The 19,733-nt window shown below is 51.1% G+C and overlaps 2 protein-coding genes across 3 annotated transcripts in view; one reads left to right on the forward strand and one right to left on the reverse strand.

Moving 5' to 3' along the window:
- Positions 1-17,219, forward strand: part of RUSC2 (RUN and SH3 domain containing 2) — a 54,038-nt gene extending 36,819 nt beyond the window's left edge. For both annotated transcript variants that reach the window (XM_081103663.1, XM_081103662.1), the window contains exons 2-12: positions 4,424-6,514; positions 11,028-11,654; positions 11,892-12,077; positions 12,230-12,370; positions 13,588-13,664; positions 13,853-14,027; positions 14,117-14,222; positions 14,942-14,988; positions 15,380-16,196; positions 16,285-16,422; positions 16,507-17,219. In XM_081103663.1, the coding sequence (XP_080959789.1) occupies positions 4,492-6,514; positions 11,028-11,654; positions 11,892-12,077; positions 12,230-12,370; positions 13,588-13,664; positions 13,853-14,027; positions 14,117-14,222; positions 14,942-14,988; positions 15,380-16,196; positions 16,285-16,422; positions 16,507-16,708 (4,539 nt within the window). In that variant the 5' untranslated portion in view covers positions 4,424-4,491 and the 3' untranslated portion in view covers positions 16,709-17,219. The remainder of the gene's footprint in view (positions 1-4,423; positions 6,515-11,027; positions 11,655-11,891; positions 12,078-12,229; positions 12,371-13,587; positions 13,665-13,852; positions 14,028-14,116; positions 14,223-14,941; positions 14,989-15,379; positions 16,197-16,284; positions 16,423-16,506) is intronic.
- CIMIP2B (ciliary microtubule inner protein 2B) lies at positions 17,185-19,165 on the reverse strand. The gene is made up of 6 exons (XM_081103680.1): positions 19,074-19,165; positions 18,493-18,716; positions 18,187-18,404; positions 17,960-18,011; positions 17,688-17,885; positions 17,185-17,414 (listed from the first exon to the last, which is right to left on the reverse strand). The coding sequence occupies exons 1-6, from the start codon at positions 19,133-19,135 to the stop codon at positions 17,326-17,328; spliced, it is 843 nt and encodes a 280-aa protein (XP_080959806.1). The 5' UTR covers positions 19,136-19,165; the 3' UTR covers positions 17,185-17,325.
- Positions 19,166-19,733: the final 568 nt, after the last annotated feature.

The raw sequence follows: 19,733 nt of genomic DNA on the forward strand, positions 1-19,733 counted from the left end.
GTAAGAATTCCTTCTTTTTTACAGCAGCATAGTATTCCGTTGTGTAAATGTACCAGTTTTCTAATCCATTCATCTGCTGATGGGCACTTAGGCTGTTTCCAGATCTTAGCTATGGTGAATTGTGCTGCTATGAACATAGGGGTGCATATATCCTTTCTGATCTGTGTTTTTGTTTTCTTGGGATATATTCCTAGAAGTGGGATTATTGGGTCAAATGGAAGTTCCATATTTAATTTTTTGAGGAAATGCCATACTGTTTTCCACAGTGACTACACCAGTCTGCATTCCCACCAGCAGTGCAAGAGGGTTCCTTTTTCTCCACATCCTCTCCAGCACTTGTCGTTTGTTGATTTGTTGATGATAGCGATTCTGACAGGTGTGAGATGGTACCTTATTGTTGTTTTGATTTCCATCTCTCGGATGATTAGTGACTTTGAGCATGTTCTCATATGTCTCATGGCTTTCTGTATGTCTTCTTTCAAAAAGTGTCTATTTAGGTCCTTTGCCCATTTTTTTATTGGATTGTTTATCTTCCTTTTGTTAAGTTGTATGAGTTCCCTATAAATGTTGGAGATTAAACCCTTATCGGTGATAACATTGGCAAATATGTTCTCCCATGCAGTGGGCTTTCTTGTTGTTTTGTTGATGGTTTCTTGTGCTGTGCAGAAGCTTTTTATTTTGATGTAGTCCCATTTGTTTATTTTCTCCTTAGTTTCCATTGCCCTAGGAGCTGTATCGGTAAAGATATTGCTACAATACATGTCTGATATTTTGCTGCCTATGGCTACTTCCAGGATTTTTATGGTTTCCCATCTTACATCTAAGTCCTTTACCCATTTTGAGTTTATTTTTGTGTATGGTGTAAGTTGGTGGGCTAGTTTCATTTTTTTGCATGTATCTGACCAAATTTCCCAGTACCATTTAGTGAAGAGACTGTCTCATCTTTTTTAAAAAATATATTTGTAGTGCCCAGCTGATGTGGCTCAGCAGTTGAGTGTCGACCCAGGAATCAAGAGATTGCTGGTTCGGCCGAAACCAGTTTGGCTCAGTGGATAGAGCGTCGGCCTGCGGACTGAAAGGTCCCAGGTTCGATTCCAGTCAAGGGCATGTACCTGGGTTGCGGGCATATCCCCAGTAGGAGATGTGCAGGAGGCAGCTGATCGATGTTTCTCTCTCATTGATGTTTCTAACTCTCTATCTCTCTCCCTTCCTCTCTGTAAAAAATCAATAAAATATATTTTAAAAAAAAGAGATTGCTGGTTCGATTCCCAGTCAGGGCACATGCCCAAGTTGCAGGCTTGGTCCCCAACAGGGGGTGTGAAGGAGGCAGCCGATTGATAAGATGTTTTCATCCCTCTCTCCCTCTCCCTTCCTCTCTCTCTAAAAATCAATAACACATATTTTTAAAAAATAAAATATATTTGTATTGATTTCAGAGAGAGAGGGAGAGAGAGATAGAGACATCAGTGATGAGAGAGAATCATTGATTAACTGCCTCCTGCACACCCTACACTGGGGATCGAGCCCACAACCTGGACATGTGCCCTGACCAGAATCGAACCGTGACCTCCTGGTTCATAGGTCGACACTCAACCACTGAGCCACACCGGTGGGGCCATCTTTTTTTTATTTTTATTTTTATTTTATTTATTTTTTTTTTATTCCTACTGGGCCTAGAGAGAGGGCAAAGGAGAGAGAAAGAGAAAGACCAATATGTGAGAGAAATATTGATCAGTCGCGTCTCGTACACACTCCCACCAGGGATGAACCCATACCCTAGGTATTTGCAATAACCAGGAATCAAACCAGCAACCTTTTGAAGCATGCATGGATACTGCTCCAACCAAGTGAGCCACACCAGCCAGGGCAGATTATATATCTTTTATTTTTTTTATTTTTTTTTTTAATATATTTTATTGATTTTTTACAGAGAGGAAGGGAGAGAGATAGAGAGTTAGAAACATCGATGGGAGAGAAACATCGATCAGCTGCCTCCTGCACATCTCCCACTGGGGATGTGCCCGCAACCGAGGTACATGCCCTTGACCGGAATCGAACCCGGGACCCCTCAGTCCGCAGGCCGACGCTCTATCCACTGAGCCAAACCGGTTTCGGCTATATCTTTTATTTTTAATTGCTAGCCTTCTGATCAGAAACCTCTTATCAGATATATGATTTGCAAATATTTTCTCCCATTCTGTGGGTTGTCTTTTCATTTTATTGATGGTATCCTTTGAGGCACAAAGGTTTTTAATTTTTATGAAGTTCATCTTACCTTACTTGTTTTCTCACTTATCATTCATGTTTTTGGTGTCATATCTAAGAAACCATCGCCTAATCCAAGATAACACAGATTTATTCCCATGTTTCTATAACTTTTAATATTATAGCTCAGTTTAGCCTCTCTAGTCTCTGCCTTTCTCCATATATACTCATTACCCCAATCCACACAAATAAGTTTAGAAGTCCAAAAAAGGAACCCTCCTCTCAGAAAGGAAGAAAAAAGATGATAAATATTTGCTTTTAAATGTTAATGTAATTGAACCTAACTCACATAGTTATATCATAATACTGTGTCCCTCACACATGTATTTATTAGCCATTTGAATTTTTTATCTCATGTATTATCTGTTCATGTTTTTGAGCATGAACTTGCTTAATTCTTTATTGTACTTTACATGAAGAGCTGTGATCCTGTAATCTAAATGAGTTAAATTTTTAAGAATTGGTAGTATTAAGAGTTTAACTAAATGAGTCTAAATGATGGGGGATTTAGACTCATGGTGGATGAAAGGAAAATGACAGGAATAAAAAGGGAAGGAAGAGAAAAATGAATGAATGAATGAGGAGACATTGGATATGAGGAGTCAGAGCAAGTAAAGACTGTCAGGATCTGAACTTGGTAGCACAGGAGACCAGAACTCGCCTAGTCTGGCCAGGAGACCAGAGAAGCTCAAAAGGGGCTCTGTGTACTTGGAAACCTTGAAAAAGAGAGAACCTTAGCTTATCAGAGGTAAAACTGGGGAGAGAAGGTTTTCTAAAGGACCCCCATAATGAAAGTTCTAGGCTAAAACTGAGCAGAATTTGGATACTTCAGAAGATCTATATCCTGCGCTAGACAAATATTAAGAATGTATTATGCCTCTTATGTTTGCCAGGCCTATGTGATGTTGTGCTAGTGATAGAAAGGAGATAAAAATAGACCCCGCCTCCATTGAGAAGGAAGAAGTTGGCATCAGCCACACTTGCAGTCACTCTAATGCCCACCTTGGCCTCTGCATTCAAGAAGCATCAATACCATAGTAGGGAGAGTGAGGATCTTAGCCCACAGCCATCAGAGAGGGGCAAGTATTCTGGGGTTTAGAAGAGGAGAAAAGGAGTCTAAGATGACATAGGGGTCAAATGACAGAGTATACCTAAAAATATTTTTCTTGCAAAATTGTAATTTATTGCTATTAGGACATGATTTAGAATTTGTGATTTCCTCCTCATCTGTAAACTTCTGTGCTGTAGCTGTGTCTAAGGCATCTCTGTATCCCCTACCATATCAGACATCCTAGTGGTATTTTCTTAGTTACTTTACTACTCATACTTTTTATTTTTACTGAGGATTAGTTCTTGTTTACAGCTAAAAATAGGGTCCTCGATAAGAAGAAAATGCTGTCCCTGAGATCCCCAGATCTTCATATGTGGCATTAAAAGGGGCCTAGCTCGCCCTAACCGGTTTGGCTCAGTGGATAGAGCGTCGGTCTGCGGAATCAAGGGTCACAGGTTCGATTCCGGTCAAGGGCATGTACCTTGGTTGTGGGCACATACCCAATAGGGAATGTGCAGTAAGCAACTGATCAATGTTTCTCTCTCATCCCTCTCCCTTCCTCTCTGTAAAAAATCAATAACAGCCCTAGCTGGTTTGGCTCGGTGGATAGAGCGTCGATCGGTGGATAGAGCGTCGACCTGCGGACTGAAAGGTCCCAGGTTCGATTCTAGTCAAGGGCATGTACGTTGGTTGTGGGCACATCCCCAGTAGGGGGTGTGCAGGAGGCAGCTGATCGATGTTTCTCTCTCATCGATGTTTCTAACTCTCTATCTCTCTCCCTTCCTCTCTGTAAAAAATCAATAAAATATATATTTTTTTAAAAAAATCAATAACATATATTTTTTTAAAAGGGGGTGGGGGGGCCTGGCTTACAGTAGACACCTGGCAAATTAAAATGAAGGGGGACCTCAAGGGCTGGACCTGTATGATGCAGAAAGTGTGTTGGGATACCGCTTGTCCTATTGGGCTGTGTTACCAAGCTCCATCTTGACTCTGAGTCTTTTCTCCCCTTGGGCTTTTCTTCATCTGAAAATCATATGAGGAAGGGCATGTCTCAGACTTCCAGGGAAGTGACATTAGCTTCCCTTTCTTTCCCTCTCTCTCCAGGTGCCAAGCTCTCCTGATGAAATGCGTTCTGCCCCATCGGGCTCCAGGGGCAGTGTCTGGTGCTGTTGATGCCCTTGTTCGAACTTTCCAGAATGGATAGTCCCCCAAAGCTTACTGGAGAGACCCTCATCGTCCACCACATCCCCCTGGTACACTGTCAAGTCCCAGACAGGCAGTGCTGTGGGGGGGCAAGTGGAGGTAGTGGGAGCACAAGACCCAATCCCTTCTGCCCACCTGAGCTGGGCATAACCCAACCTGAACAAGACCTAGGACAAGCTGACTCCCTGCTATACAACAGTCTGCACTCTGCTCCAGGGGGATCTGCACGGTCTGCAGACAGCAGCACTAAGAGTAGGGGTCGGGATGGCAGAGGCCCCGGGGCCTCTAAACGACATAATCCCTTCTTGCTGCAGGGGAGTGTGGCTGAGCCAGGACTCGGTGACTTATATGATGACAGCATTGGTGATAGTGCCACCCAGCAGTCCTTCCACCTGCATGGAGCTGGCCAGCCCACCTTCCATCTCTCCTCTTTCCAGCTGCCACCACCTGGCCCCAGAGCCGGCAGGCCATGGGGGGCAACACAGAGTCGGGCTGGAGTGGTGGAGGGGCAGGAACAGGAGCCGGTGACAACCTTGGATCCCCAGCAGTGCGGCAGTAACCACTGCTGCCAGCCAGAGCTGGAAACAGAGACCATGGAGCTGGATGAGTGTGGGGGACCTGGTGGGAGTGGCAGCGGAGGCGGAGCCAGTGATACCTCCGGCTTTTCCTTTGACCAGGAGTGGAAGCTCAGTTCAGATGAATCCCCAAGGAACCCTGGATGCTCAGGCTCAGGACCCCAGCACTGCCGCTGCAGTAGCACATCCAGTCAGTCTGAGGCGGCTGACCAGTCCATGGGCTATGTGAGTGACTCCTCCTGCAACAGCTCAGATGGTGTGCTGGTCACCTTCAGCACCCTCTACAACAAGACGCATGGCAACTCCCATGCCAATCTCAACTCTGCCCCACAATCTTGCAGCGACTCTTCCTTCTGCAGCCACTCAGACCCTGGCGCCTTCTACCTGGACCTGCAACCCTCCCCAGCCGAGTCCAAGATGTCTTATGAGTCCCATCACCCCGATAGTGGAGAAAGGGAGGGGAGCTGTGGTTGTCCTCATGCCTCATCTCCTGAGCTCGATGCCAACTGCAACTCCTACCACCCACACTGTGAGCCCTGCCCAGCTGTGGCTGACCTCACAGCCTGCTTCCAGAGCCAGGCCCGTCTTGTTGTGGCCACACAGAATTACTATAAACTTGTCACCTGCGATCTGTCCTCCCAATCATCCCCAAGCCCTGCTGGCTCTTCCATCACCAGTTGCTCAGAGGAACACACCAAGATAAGTCCTGTACCCAGCTCTGCCCCAGACCCTGGCCCTAACCAGCCCTCTGAGTATTATCTATTCCAGAAGCCAGAAGCCCAACCAGAGGAACAAGCGAGGCCCATGGAAGCTGAAGCTCCTACGGGCCCCACTGTGATTGAGGGGCAAGTATACACTAATACTTCACCCCCCAACCTTGGCACTGGACGTCAGCGCTCTCGAAGCTATGATCGCAGCCTGGAGCGTAGCCCTCCTGTCCGCCTGGGCTCGCTGGAACGCATGTTGAGTTGCCCAGTGCGCCTGAGTGAGGGCCCCACAGCTCTGGCCGGGTCCAGCTCCCCACCTAAGCGGGTCACCTCCTTTGCTGAGCTCGCCAAAGGCCGGAAGAAAGCTGCAGGCTCTGGCTCCCCCCCACTTCGAGTGAGCGTTGGCGACTCCTCCCAGGATTTCTCACCCATTCAAGAAGCCCAACAAGATAGGGTGGGCTCGCTGGATGAGGGTTCTCACTGTAGCCATAGTCTACCACCTATGCCCACGGGGCCAGGCATGGACTTAGTTGGCTCAGAGCCCTGGTCCACCCAGGTCTATCAGGGCCCCCAGTCCAGTGAGATGTCACCTGCTGTCCTCAGAGCTTCTGGGCAAGGCTCCCTGATGCAGCTGATGGATCCAGGCTCTGCTCTCCCAGGGAGCCCAGCCAACAGCCATACCCAGAGGGATGCAAGAGCTAGAGCTGACGGTAAGGAACCTAAAGGCTGGAGATTACCAGGATAAATGCAAGGCCTCCTCAGTGATAGGGCCCTGTCAACCACCCCATCCATATCACTGGCAGTTCCTCAGCCTAGACCAAGCATCTTTCCAGTCCAGGGGAGAAGTTGTAAAGGGGAGAAGGAGGTTAGAGGGTAAAAAATACACTGAAGAGATAAAATCAACAGAACTTAGAGGATGATTGGGAAAGGAAGCACTCAGAAGATTGTGATTCTAAGCCTGGATAACTGGAAAGATGATAAGTGATTAGGGACTGCAAACAGAATTAGATTTACTGGCACAGGGATGAGGCATGAGTTCAGTTTGGGACATATAGGAATTTGCAGTGCTTAACGGTTATGTCTAAAAGCCGAGGATATGTCCAACAGGCAAACCACACTGGGTGTCAGCGAAGCTCACTCTTTGATCAGTCATTGTAGCCACTCTTCAAAGAGCCTGAGAGCTGACACTTGGCCTTTCGGTCTCCTAGTCCGGCTATGTTTCCTATTTATCTTATAATATTTAGGTGGTGATTTTATAAAGACTCCATGTTAAGTGGGTGCTGGTGATAGAGAGATGAGAGGGACAATTTCTGTCCTCAAGGAATTCCAACCAAGGATGGAAACAGGATAGTAAAGTGCAGAGATGGTGGTGTACAGGACATCTAAATCAGAATGAAATGCCAGAGAAGGACTGCTAACACAGTTTCCATTCGAGCACAGTCTAGAAAGACAGGAATTAGCTTTGTGCAGACTTTAAGAAGAACATTCTAGGTCATAGAATAGTCTGTACAAAACCACAGAGGCCCAGAATAACGTGATGCTTTCTAGAAACTACAAATAACTGGGACTGCCCTAGTGGAATGTGATGGAACCACTGAAGGATTTCAGTCAGGAAAATGGCTTGTTTTTTTGTTTGTTTGTTTGTTTGTTTATAACAGTTTAGCCTGTTTTGATTTGCATATTAGAAAGTTCACTGGTAGATTGGAACCAACCCTGGAGGTCAGGAGATCGCCATGATGGGAGAGTCGTTGGAATAAAAGTGGTAGTTGAAGCTCTGAGTGGATGAGAGCATCCAGGAAAAATGTGTGAAGCTATAAAGGGAACAGGGACAGAGCCCTGGGGATACCATGATTTAAGGATGAGCAGAGCAACCCTCAGAGGAAACTAAGAAGAATTAGGCAGGAAAATATAAGGAAACCCAGGAGAGAGCAAAGTCACAGAACCAAAGAGGAGAAAGTTTCAAAAGAGTTAGGTTCAAGTGAGTTTTGAAGAGAAATCACTAAGAGTAAGGCTGATAATCCTAAAAGCAATATTCGGGGGCAGTGAGGTGGAAGCCAGATCCCAGCGGGTATGGAAGGAAAGGGAAAAGGCAGGTAAAGGTGAATTTTCTGTGCTGCAGCCTTAGCTTGGGTGTGGTGGCTTATCAAAGGAAAGGGGTTAAAAACCCGTAAATAGTATTATCTCTGCCATTATGGAGACACAGTCCAGCAGAAGATTTCATACCTAAACATACACAAAGGAGCTGCCCTTGGGAGAGGGAATAGAAGGGGAGGGAAGATGCAGGTCAGAAATAGAGGGATTAGCCAGTCCTTTGAAACCCATTCCCTTCTTAGACTACAGTATCTAGTGGGTGTATGTAGGCACAGGGGATCCTGTGGCTGGCATTCTGAGGGCAAGAATAATCCTGGTCAGAGATGGGAGGAGAGGCATTGGAAGTTTTTCTATCAGATAAACTTTGTATCAAGATGGTGTGCTGTTCCATAAGTCTCCAGTGACCTACCACAGGGCTCTTCTCTTGATCCTGTAAAAAAAGAAATAAATAAAAATAAAAAATTAGTGACAATTCAATGAATTCATAAATGACAGAAGAAGCTGAGATCTCTTTGAGACCCTGAGCAGCAAAATCAAGATTCAGAAGGATCTTACCAAAGCTGGAAAGAACTGATAAAGCAGGGACCCGTGTGAAGTGTGATGTGTGAGCTATACTTGAGTTATTTGGAATATTTAATTGATTGCAAACTCAGAAGGAATCAGCAGTTTTGAAGGGTTTTCAGAAGTTACGACGACTGGATTTATTCATAGGCTGCAGAGGGGAGTTGCTAGTCCCCCACTCCTCTGAACCAGTCAGTGCTCACCTGGGAGTTCCGGGCCCTCCGTTTTAAGAAGAAATTGAGACTGTGGGGCCGTGTCACCTACAGAAGAGCAGACTTGGGTGAATGTGGTCTGTCTCTGTCTCCACTTTTCTTAAGGGTTATCACATAGAAAAGTGAGAAAACTTATTCCCTGAGGGTAGACCTGAGACCCACTCCTCACAATAATCCCCCTTTTCCTTCCCTCATCGTATTCCTCTGCCTCAAACTCATCCTGGGTACTTAGCAGGGAGGATGCTTAAAAGAGTAGGATTAAATAGTCTAATTAAAACATTCTTTATGGAGGAGGTATGTAATACAGCTAGGGTTGAGAGGACCTAATCTGATAGCCAGGGTCAGCTCAGCCTTGAAATCTGATATTGACATAAGTGGAAAGGCAGAAGACATTCCAGGAGGAAAGGCAGCTGCTTCAAGATGGGCCGGGGTGGGAGGAGTGGTGTCGATGAGGATGGCGGGGGTGGGAGTTAGAGCGGGAGAAGCCTAATTTGTGGCCAGTGTGGGCACCTGCCTGGCTGAGAAGGTTCCACTTTATTCTGCGGGCAGTTGTGGCCACAGGGGATAAAATGAAATTTGTACTTTAGGACGCAAGCTGCTAAGATTTGGGATGCAGTGAGGCTAGCCTTAACCAAAGTTTCAGTGGGGATTCACTCCTTTAATAAATCTTTATTCATTACCTACTATGTACCAGGCTGTGTTCTAGGCACTGGGGCATAGCAATGAACGGCTTTTAAAAACCTTCTTTTCTGGAGCCCTTACACGAAGTAATAGACAATAAACAAATAAGGCCATTTCTGGTGGTGAAAAAATGCTGAAAAGAAAATGCAACAGGGTAATGAGAGCGACTGTCCAGGGGGGCTGCGGTGGTTGAGGAGGTCTCGCTGAGGAGGTGGTGTTTGAGCTGATGCATGAATGATGAGAACATTTCAGGCAGAAAGAAGAGCAGGTGCAACAGGCTCAGAGACGTTAATAAACTTGGCATGCTAAGGGCCGATGGAAGTAGTGAGCAGGGGAGAATGACAAAGGTTGCTCTCTGAGCACTGACTGGGGATGACAGGAGAGTATCCTTTGAAAGTGTCCCCTGGGAGTGATTCTGAAACACCTCCCTAATGGGGTTGTGGTCACCATCTCCTGAAGACTCACCGAAGTAAATTAATGGGAAAAGACGGGGGATAGGCAGGCCCGGCCTGGTACCATTGCATGTGCAGTGCAATGTGGTAAAGAGAACATCCGCCCCGAAGTCAGACTCTGGCTTAGGCAGAATTCGAGCCCCGCCACTTCCCAGTTGTGTGACAAATGACTTAATCTCCGAGTTTCCAATATCCTGATCTATCAAGTAAGGATGTAATTTCTGCCTCACAGAGTTGTTGAGCCACAGAGCTGTGCTAGTGAGCCACACCCAGGGGTTCAGGCCGTGTGGCTGCTTACAGCATCCCCTTGTGTTCGTTCAGATGTTTGCAGCATGCAGTGTTTCATTAGAAGCACAGCCCATGCACAAAGACAAAGTGACTGGAGTTTTGGGTTTAGTCCTGAGCCCCGTGTTTTGAGGGACATTGACCTGAAGATTGGCTGGAAGAACAGGAGAGCACCACCCTTGGGGAATACATGAATGTGTAGAGGGAGCAGATACGGACTCTGAGGCTCCAGTGCCTGGATCATGAAAGAGGAGGAGTGAGGTGAGGAGGGGTGACAGGAGGCTGATTCTGGCTGCAAGTGAAGAAATATTTTATTATGGTTAGATTTGCTCAAGAATGAAATGTGCCTGCTTGGATGGAGATAGGGGAATTTGAGTGAAAGTTTGAGGTAAGTAACATCTTGACCCTGGAAATCTGACTCTGACTCCAAGTCTTTGGGCCTTAAAAACAAAGAACACAGTAGTTCTGCCACTGACGGAGATGCAAGTGATCAGGAGAACGGAGATGGATGAAGTGTTCTAAAATAGCCAATTTTAAATGAAAGCAAAACCCTAAAGCAGAACGATCGAGGGATCATAGGAAGGTGGGTTCGGGCGTATGAATGTCCGAACTTGAATAATACAGGGGAGCAGTGTAAAGTGAGATATAAGAATTGAGCCTTCAGATATCCCACCTTTGAAGTCAAGAAAATCAAGAGTTAATGAACAGCCACGAATACAAGACAGTTCTGTTTCGTATCCAGTAGGAAAAGCTTTACAAAAGAAGGGGGGAGCCGTGTCCGAGTCCACAGTCTTGGATTACCCGACCCCACTCAATTCCTACAACCCAGGTCTTGCCCACCTCTTTCCCCTTCCCCAGGGAGCATCATCTGCTTCTGTGCTTCCTCTCCTGTGGGTTCAGTGTCTGTCCATCTGATTCCTTCTCCGTCCATGTTGCCACAGGGGGTGGTGCTGAGAGCCGACCAGTCCTCCGCTACAGCAAGGAGCAGAGGCCAACCACGCTGCCCATCCAGCCCTTCGTGTTCCAGCACCACTTCCCCAAGCAGCTGGCCAAGGCCCGGGCCCTCCACAGCCTTTCCCAGCTCTACAGCCTGTCGGGCTGCAGCCGCGCACAGCAGCCCGCCCCCCTGGCTCCCCCCACGGCTCAAGTCCCTGCCTCAGATCCTTCCGGGGAGTCACAGGCATCCACCAACAGAGGTGCCAGGAAAGCTGGGCCTGAGCCAGAAACCTCACGACCGTCACCCCTGGGCAGCTACTCCCCTATCCGGAGCGCTGGCCCCTTTGGGCTCAGCACCGACTCCTCTGCCTCCGCTTCGTGCTCCCCTCCCCCAGAGCAGGCCACAGCCACAGAAAGCTCACCCCCATGGAGCCTCTCCTGTCCTGCTGTCCAGCCTGCCGCCTCCCAGCAGCCCCAGAAGGAGGATCCGAAGATACTGACCTTGGCTGAGTACCGACTCCATGGAACAGGAAGCTTGCCTCCTCTGGGCTCCTGGAGATCTAGCCTCGGTCGAGCAGAGAGCCTGGCCCGGGGAGGTGGTGAAGGCTGCATGGCCTCCAGGCCCAATAACGGTATGAGCTTCCCAGCCTGCCCCCAAACGCGTTGACACCACCACCCTCTTTGAATAGCTTCTTATACTCCAGCCTGGGATCAGAGGTTAAAATATTTGCATCTCCTTCCCCAGCATCTGTGGACAATATGTACTCACTCCTAACCCTCGCGTTGTACACGGGCCCACTGGGCGGGTATGAAATGCTGTCTCCTGCTCATTCTTTCCTGTCTCTTCTGCTAATCTGTTCTGCTTCCAGCCAACCACCTATCCCCTCAAGCGCTCAAGTGGCGGGAATACAGGAGGAAGAACCCACTAGGGCCACCTGGTTTGTCAGGGAGCCTAGACCGAAGGCCACAGGAAGCTCGGCTCACCCGAAGGAACCCCATCTTTGAATTCCCTGGCTCCCTCAGTGCTGCTGGCCACCTGAACTGCCGGCTGAACGGTGTGTGGGCAGGTCCCCAGGATACCAGGGCAGGCTCTGCCGTAGCTGGGAAGGGCTGGAGAAGGGGTCAGTCTCAGGGGGTATAAGACACAGAACTGAGCTGCAACGCTTGGAAAGCGAGTTCGTGGGACTTATTTTTCTCTTTTTTCCAGGTCCAATGGTGAAGCCGCTATCACTGACCTGCCCTGACTTCCAGGATCCCTTTTCCCTGACCGAGAAGCCTCCTGCTGAGTTTTGTCTGTCCCCAGACGGCAACTCAGAAGCCATTTCCATTGACCTGCTTCAGAAAAAAGGTGGATATTCCCCCAGCTCAGGCCAGGAGTTCTGTTGTCACTACCTGTCTGTGCCTATTGCCCTGCTGCCTGGCCCTCCAGAATATTTCCCAACCTTAGAATTCCAGGTGCCAGGAAGGAATTAGAGAGCACGGGCATTGGGGCGAGAAGTCATGTACCATGTGCCATGAGTGTGTACACGTGAGGAAGGGTCATTGATCAGGTGCTTTGGAGTCGGGCTCCAGTCTCTTCTCTCCGGGAGCTTAGTGAGGGAGACGCATGTCATAAATAAATGTCCACGTGCGCTAAGGGGGGGAATTCAGTTACCACAGGGCCTAGAGGTCGGGGTAAACATGATGGTAACATCTAGTAAGACACGGACTGACAAGGAATCAAGCTATTTAGCAAATACGAGACCATAAGAGAGAGCAGTTTCAGTGCAATGATGGAGAGAAAAAATTGAGGGGCTGAAGGGGAAGGAGCTTATTACTTAAAGGGGAGAAAGATGAGACTAAAGTCCCTTTCAGAGGCCCCGGCTGGGACCCACTTCAATGATTACATTGAAGATGTAATTCAGAGCTTAGGGAGAGGGAGCTTAGGGAGATTCAGAGCTTAGGGAGAGGGAAGAACCTTGGGCAAGAAGGGGAGCAGCCACCTTCCTCCAAAAGATGGAGAGAGTGAGAGGGGCAGCAGCGGGGAGGAGAGAGATAATATAGTTACGTCTTTTGGATGGAGAGGAAAGTTGAAGGGACTCGTGACCAGTGGCCTCTGCTCTCTGTGTGAAGAAGAACCAAGGGCTTGAGAAGAGGGGTAAAGATTTGGCATGGCAACTGGAGAGCATAGCTGAGGGTGCCACAAGGCACACTTCAGAGAAGTGCCCTTGTCACTCACCGGTGTGAGTGGCCCTGGACTTTACCCAGCAGACAGTAGCCTGGTGTCTCAGAGTGGAGAAGACAGATAGATTGACCCAGGATTGGAGTAAGGTGGCAAGGAAGTTAGGGCTTTGAGGGTCTCAGTAATGTAATCATTGAAGTGGGTCCCAGCCGGGGCGTGAAAACAGGAGGGGCTGGAGAACTGGGAAAAATAGGAAGTGGCCTGGGCCTGGTGCCTTGATGAGACCCATGCTGCAGGGACAGAGAGAGAGTGTATGGAAGCCCATCCTCCCACGGAGGGTTCAGTCCCAGCTGAGTTGCTCAGGGACTTTTCGGGGAGCTGTTACATCAAATCCTCGCTTGCAGGGCTGGTGAAAGCTGTTAACACTGCAGTGGACCTCATCGTGGCCCATTTTGGCACAAGCCGGGATCCTGGGGTGAAGGTAGGCAAGAAACTGTGGAGAGCTGAGCTCTACCTGCTGACCCTCACCTTCCCTGTGCTGCCACCTCGAACCCAGAGTTGATACTTAGGAATGGGGATCACAGAGAAGCACCATAAGGGCTAAGAAGGTCAGAGAGGACCAGAGTTGAACTTGCAGTGATCCCCTGTACTTCCCTACCGCCTCCACAGGCAAAGCTGGGGAACAGTTCTGTTAGCCCCAATGTAGGCCACCTGGTCCTCAAGTACTTGTGCCCCGCGGTCCGGGCTGTGCTGGAGGATGGGCTCAAAGCCTTTGTGCTGGATGTCATCATCGGGCAACGTAAGAACACGCCGTGGAGTGTGGTTGAGGCTTCTACACAACTAGGTAAGTGCTGTGTGCAAGATGGGGACCCCAGGGTGAATTTAGGGTTCCAGAGATTGGGCATGTGACCTGCAACTCTGGCTTCCTCCCAGGCCCATCCACCAAGGTCCTGCACGGCCTCTACAACAAGGTCAGCCAGTTCCCCGAGCTCACCAGTCACACCATGCGCTTCGACGCCTTCGTCCTCGGCCTGCTCAAGTGAGTGCGGTGGCGCAGCGAGATCTGCAGCCACCAGCCCTCCCCCGGGTCGCGGCTGCCTCTGAGGAAGCAGCTCCCTACCTGAGACAGAAAGGGGGATCTGTGGGACCTGCTGCCAGAGCGCGGGCTCACTGCTCTCCACCTAGCTCAGCCTCTCGGTAGATCAGTGGTTTCCCACCACACCCACGATCCTCCGGCACTGACACCAACATGGTCTTCCGCTTTTACAAATCCACAGTCTGGCTTCTTTGGAAATTAATCTGTTTCTGTTTCTCTGGATATTGTAAACCCTGATCCTCTCAATGCCAGCCCTGCTCCCAAATCCTGCTTGACCCTAAGTCTACCTGGGATCCATGTCATAGTATTTTTCTTTCTCAAGCATGGGCCCAGGTCCCCCCCTTCGGCTCTGTACTCCACTCAGGAGCTGCCCTGACTTCCTGGGTCTTGTGCAAAGTGACTCCATTCTAGGAGGAAGTGATTGGTTTGTGAAACACATGTTCACCCGCCCTCCCTCACCCCCCCCACCCCCCGCGCCCCACATCTTCACTGACTTTTCAGAACTACATGATATAAAATGAACCAGGTAGCATCCCTACCATAGAAGAGAGACGTTCACCTATAGTCTGCCCTGTGTCTGACCCCTGTGTCTGTCTCCTTTGCACCTTATGATCTGGCGATGCCCACATAAGACTCAACTCTCTTCACCTATCTCCCTACAGCATCCGGTCCCTGGAATTCTGGTTTAATCACCTCTATAACCACGAAGGTAATGCCCAGAACCCTGCCCTGTCTTGCAAACTCATCATAGGCCAGGCCTCACAGGCTCCAGAGCGAGGCACAGCTGTCTTTTCAGATGCTAGAGGTGGAGAGGGGAACCATGCCAAGCTTGGGCTTCTACCAGAGTCCTTCCCCAGCTTCTGCTGTGGCAGAGCCTGGCAGTCAGCGGGACACTCAGGCCGTCTGAGCTCGCGGCTGCCACTTAAGGTGCAGCTAATGCACCAACACTTCAGGAATCGCCTCCACTGTAGTGCCTCTAAGTAGCACGTTACAGCCTGTGCAGCACGAAGCAGTGGCCCTGCCCAGGTTGCCTTTCAAAGGCCACCCCAGGCCAGGCTCTGCCTTCCTGTGCGGCTCAGTCCCTCTCTCTTCCTTCCTAGATATCATCCAGACCCACTACCAGCCATGGGGCTTCCTGAGTGCAGCGCATACCGTGTGCCCTGGCCTCTTTGAGGAGCTGCTGCTGCTGCTACAGCCCCTGGCCCTGCTGCCCTTCAGCCTGGACTTGCTGTTCCAGCACCAGCTGCTGCAAAGTGGGCAGCAGCAGCGGCAGCACAAGGAACTGCTGCGCGTGTCCCAGGACCTGCTGCTGTCCGCCCACTCAACGCTGCAGTTGGCCCGGGCCCGGAGCCAGGAGGGCCCCGGAGACATGGACAGCGCAGCCCATGGGAAACGGGTGAAAGGTGTGGGTGCCCCAGAAGGGGGAGAAGATGAGGAAGAGGAGGAGACGGAAGAGGTGACAGAGGCAGCTGGGGGCTCGGAGCGAGGCAGGGCCCGAAGTGGGCAGTCTGGTTGGTGGTACCAGCTCATGCAGAGCTCCCAGGTCTACATTGACGGCTCCACTGAAGGTTCTAGGTTCCCCCGTGGTGGCAGCAATAGCTGCAGTGGCAGCAGCAATGAGAAAAAGAAAGGGGCAGGAGGTGGGGGGCCACCTCCGCGAGAGGGAGTAGTAGAGGGAGCTGAGGCCTGCCCTGCCCCTGAGGAGACCCTTGGCCGGGACAGGGGCTGGCCCTTCTGGATGGGGAGCCCCCCTGATTCTGTGCTGGCTGAGCTGAGACACAGTCGGGAGAGAGAGGGGTCTACTGCCCCCGCAGCAGAAAGTGAGGAAGGAGCCTCCGGACCGTCACCTGGGGGCATCAAGTGGGGACACCTCTTTGGATCCCGAAAGGCTCAGCGAGAGATCCGGCCCACAAACAGGTGAGAGGCAGCCTGTGCTGTAGACAGAGGAAGTGGGGAGCCTGGTCTAAGCCAGAGCTCAGTCAAAGCCCTGACTGCTAACCCCTAGGCTGCCCTCGGACTGGCTGAGTCTGGACAAGTCCATGTTCCAACTCGTGGCGCAGACAGTGGGTGCCCGCCGGGAGCCAGAGCCCAAGGAGAGCCTGCAGGAGCCACACGCTCCAGCCCTGCCCTCCAAGCCTCCATGGTGAGCCCTGGGGGGCCTGAAGGACTAGGCACTGGGTTTGGTTTTGGGTGGGGTTTCTCTGACCTCCATTTGTTGTTTCTCCAGCGAGGTAAAAGCACTGTGCCACCATCTGGCCACAGGCCCTGGACAGCTGAGCTTCCACAAGGGAGATGTCCTCCGAGTGCTGGGGCCAGCCGGAGGAGACTGGCTGCGCTGCAGCCGTGGCCCTGACACTGGCCTGGTGCCTCTGGCCTACGTGACCTTGACCCCAACTCCAAGTCCAGCTCCTGGAAACAGCCAAAACTGAGGTCCTCTGCATGCTGGTGGCCTCAGGGACCCTCATAACCATCAGACTCAGAGCCCGAGAGCCCCCCCCGCCCAAGCCCGCTGGCTTGGCTGTAGAGAGCAGACTGGGAGCTGGGGCCACGTATTCCTGTGCTCAGTATTAACTACCCCTCCCCCAACTGTCCCATGACCATGTCCAGACCACCCAGGAGAGGAGGGAAGGGACGCAGCACTGGGCTGCCAGGGTTTCCCCGGCCCGTCTGGGCGCCCGTCTGGGCCAGCCTTTCCATGGGTACAGACAAGCATGTCCCTGTGGATGGGGGTGACCAGACGGCCCATCTGCAGGGCTCCCAGGCCAGATAGTGAGGATGGTGGGTGACAGTGAAGGGGCCAGATCCCTAAGCTCCCAGATGTAAATAGGCTGTGGCCAATGCCTGGTGGTCGGAAGAGGGAGGAGCAGCCCAGGCTTCTGTTTATGTATTTATTTATTTATTTATTACACCTATTAATAAAAAAGGTGCTTGGCCTCCAAACCATTCTCTTTGTGCCTCCCCCTACCCTCCAGCCCATCTCTCTCTCTCTCCCAAAAGCATGGCTGGGATACATGAAAAGGGAAGGAGGAGTTTGAAGTCCAGGTACCTACGCCACGAGCTGCTTCTGGATGGCGCTGAGGCCCAGAGCATCCCGGGTGAGATGCCCGTATGTGCGGCCAAACTGGAACTTATATCCTGTGTGGTCAAGAGAGTCTGTCACATGTAGTCAGTGGCATGGAAAAGCCATTTATTTCTCGGCCAGTTGCCTAGACCCTCCAAGCTGTCCCCCCAAATCTGGTCCTAACTCCCCACTGTGAGCTCCCTCAGTTCCTCGGTTTTCTTTCCTGCCCAGTGATAAAGCTGGACTGCATGCCCTGAGGTCCCCTCATATCTATTATTTCCAACTACCAAAACCACCTCCACCCATCTCACACACACACACACACACACACACACACACACCCTCACCTGGCACATAGCCCCCATAGTTAGGCAAAAGACCCAGGTTCTGAGGGTAGGTCCTTGAAAGTGGGGGGAGATGTTTGAGATCCTTCTGGGGTTTGCCCTGTGAGCACATCTGTCCAAATTCCTGCAGTGCCTGGTTGGTGAGCACAGGAAAGCTGGAGCCGAAGAGGAAGCGGGCACGGGGCACATAGCCAGTGAAACCTGGGGAGTGGGGATTCTGGGTCAGGACCTCCTGGGGGCCTCCCACGCCTTTAGTCATTGCCCACCTCCCTCACCTGACATGAAGAACTTGTGAGGATCTCCGTCATCCATGGAATAGGGGGAAGCCTTGTGAGGGGAGTTGACAGAAGAAACATGGTGCTATCAAACTTAGCCCCCGTGCTCTGACACAAGCTCCCAGGGAGTGGGGCTGGCAGGCAAGCCCATGTCCCCAGCCTACACAGGTACGGCTCCCCACTCCCACCACACTGCACCCCCTCTCCCCCCCACTTCACAGCCTCACTTGTCCTGCCTCCTGCCCCAGCTCTGCCCCTTGCGCCTCCAGCTCTGGCTTCGGCTTCGGCTCTGATTCTTGGTCTTCCTCCACATCTGCTCCCTTGACCCGCTTTGACAGCTCCTGACTCCCTTGTTCTCCGTGCCACTGAGTAAACTCATTCAGAGCCTCAGCCCAGACCTGGCTGCAGTTCTTGGCAAAGATGAACTGTGCCTGGGGGATAAAACCTGGGTGGGCAGGGGGCAAAGAAGATCTCTGTTAGTGTTTGGGACACACGTTCAGGGATGGGGCACCCGTTTATATTTGTGTACATACCTGTGTACCCAGGGATCATGCTGGAACTGAGCCTTTTGTGCCCACGCCTGACAGGCAGGCTTTCATGAGGAACCTCGGGAGATCTTGGAGGCCGAATGGGAGGCAGAAGTATGCGATGGGCAGGGGGCCAGGCTATGCCAGGAGCTCCCCGGAGTAGCTGACCGGTCATCTGCCCATAGGTCTGGCCCATGCTGAACCGAAGCAGCGGGCAGTGTCCGGTGTACCTGTAGCACAGGACTCACCCACTCATCTCTAGATTCCCCCTGCCCACCCTCCCCAGAGACGGAAGCAGAGAGCTCTGAAGCCGTGATCTTTTCTGGACTCGGCTGGTTGTATATTTGGAGCAGGCATTTCCCCCTGCTGCTACCCTGTTACCATGGAAAAGACAACAAAGAGCTTTGTGGCCGGCCCGGCTACTATTCCTTGCTTTTCATTTTCTATCCAACACCATCGATATCCCAGCCCTGGGCCTGCTGTACAGGTGTGTCCACTTGGCCCCCAAGGTCTAGGTGCACAACTCCTATATCCCTAAACCCCATTCCCGGAAGCACGCAGGGCTGTGCCCTGGGTAGAAGTCTTACCCTGGGATATAATGAGGATTCTGAGGGTTCAGCCCGGGTATGAAGGTGCTGGCCACAGCCATGGGAACACGGGCTCTCTCTTTTGTTTCCCTTTGAGCAGAGGCTCTGGGCTGTTTACCCTGTGTCCAGGGCTGTGGGGCGGGGCCAGAGGCAGGGGCGGGGCGAAGGGAGGGGAGAGGGGAGGGGGCGCTAGTGTGATGATGGCCTGGGCCAAAGCCAGCAGAACCTGAGAGCAGAGGCTCACAGGTCTCTACTCCAGAACAAGGGCAGTCCTGCCACGTGGGGGCAGGGAGGAGGGGCAGTACAGCCTCGCCACTCCAGGACCCGAGGGAGGCCTGAGGTGGGAGGGCGAAACTGTTAGGTCTCTTCAGCTTTCTCTCAAAAGAGGACCCTTCCTTCTTAAGCCCTCATCTGAGCACCTGCCTGAGGAGACGTGGATTCCGCTCTGTGTGAGTCTTGACTAAAGGTGATGGAGTTCATTGGAAAGAGGGTCTCTCAGGGGAGCCCCGAGGGGAGGTGATGGGGGGAAAAGGAAACTAGAGGCCTCTAGGCAGGGTGACATCGTTAATTTTCACTAGTGTAACGTGACATTCACTGAATGCCTACCATAATCTGGATCATCACCCACTCAACAAATAGGCCCGCCACGCCCTGCTGTCA

Source organism: Myotis nattereri (genome assembly GCF_964212035.1).
Source record: "Myotis nattereri genome assembly, chromosome: 12".
Classification (NCBI taxonomy): Eukaryota; Metazoa; Chordata; class Mammalia; order Chiroptera; family Vespertilionidae; genus Myotis; species Myotis nattereri.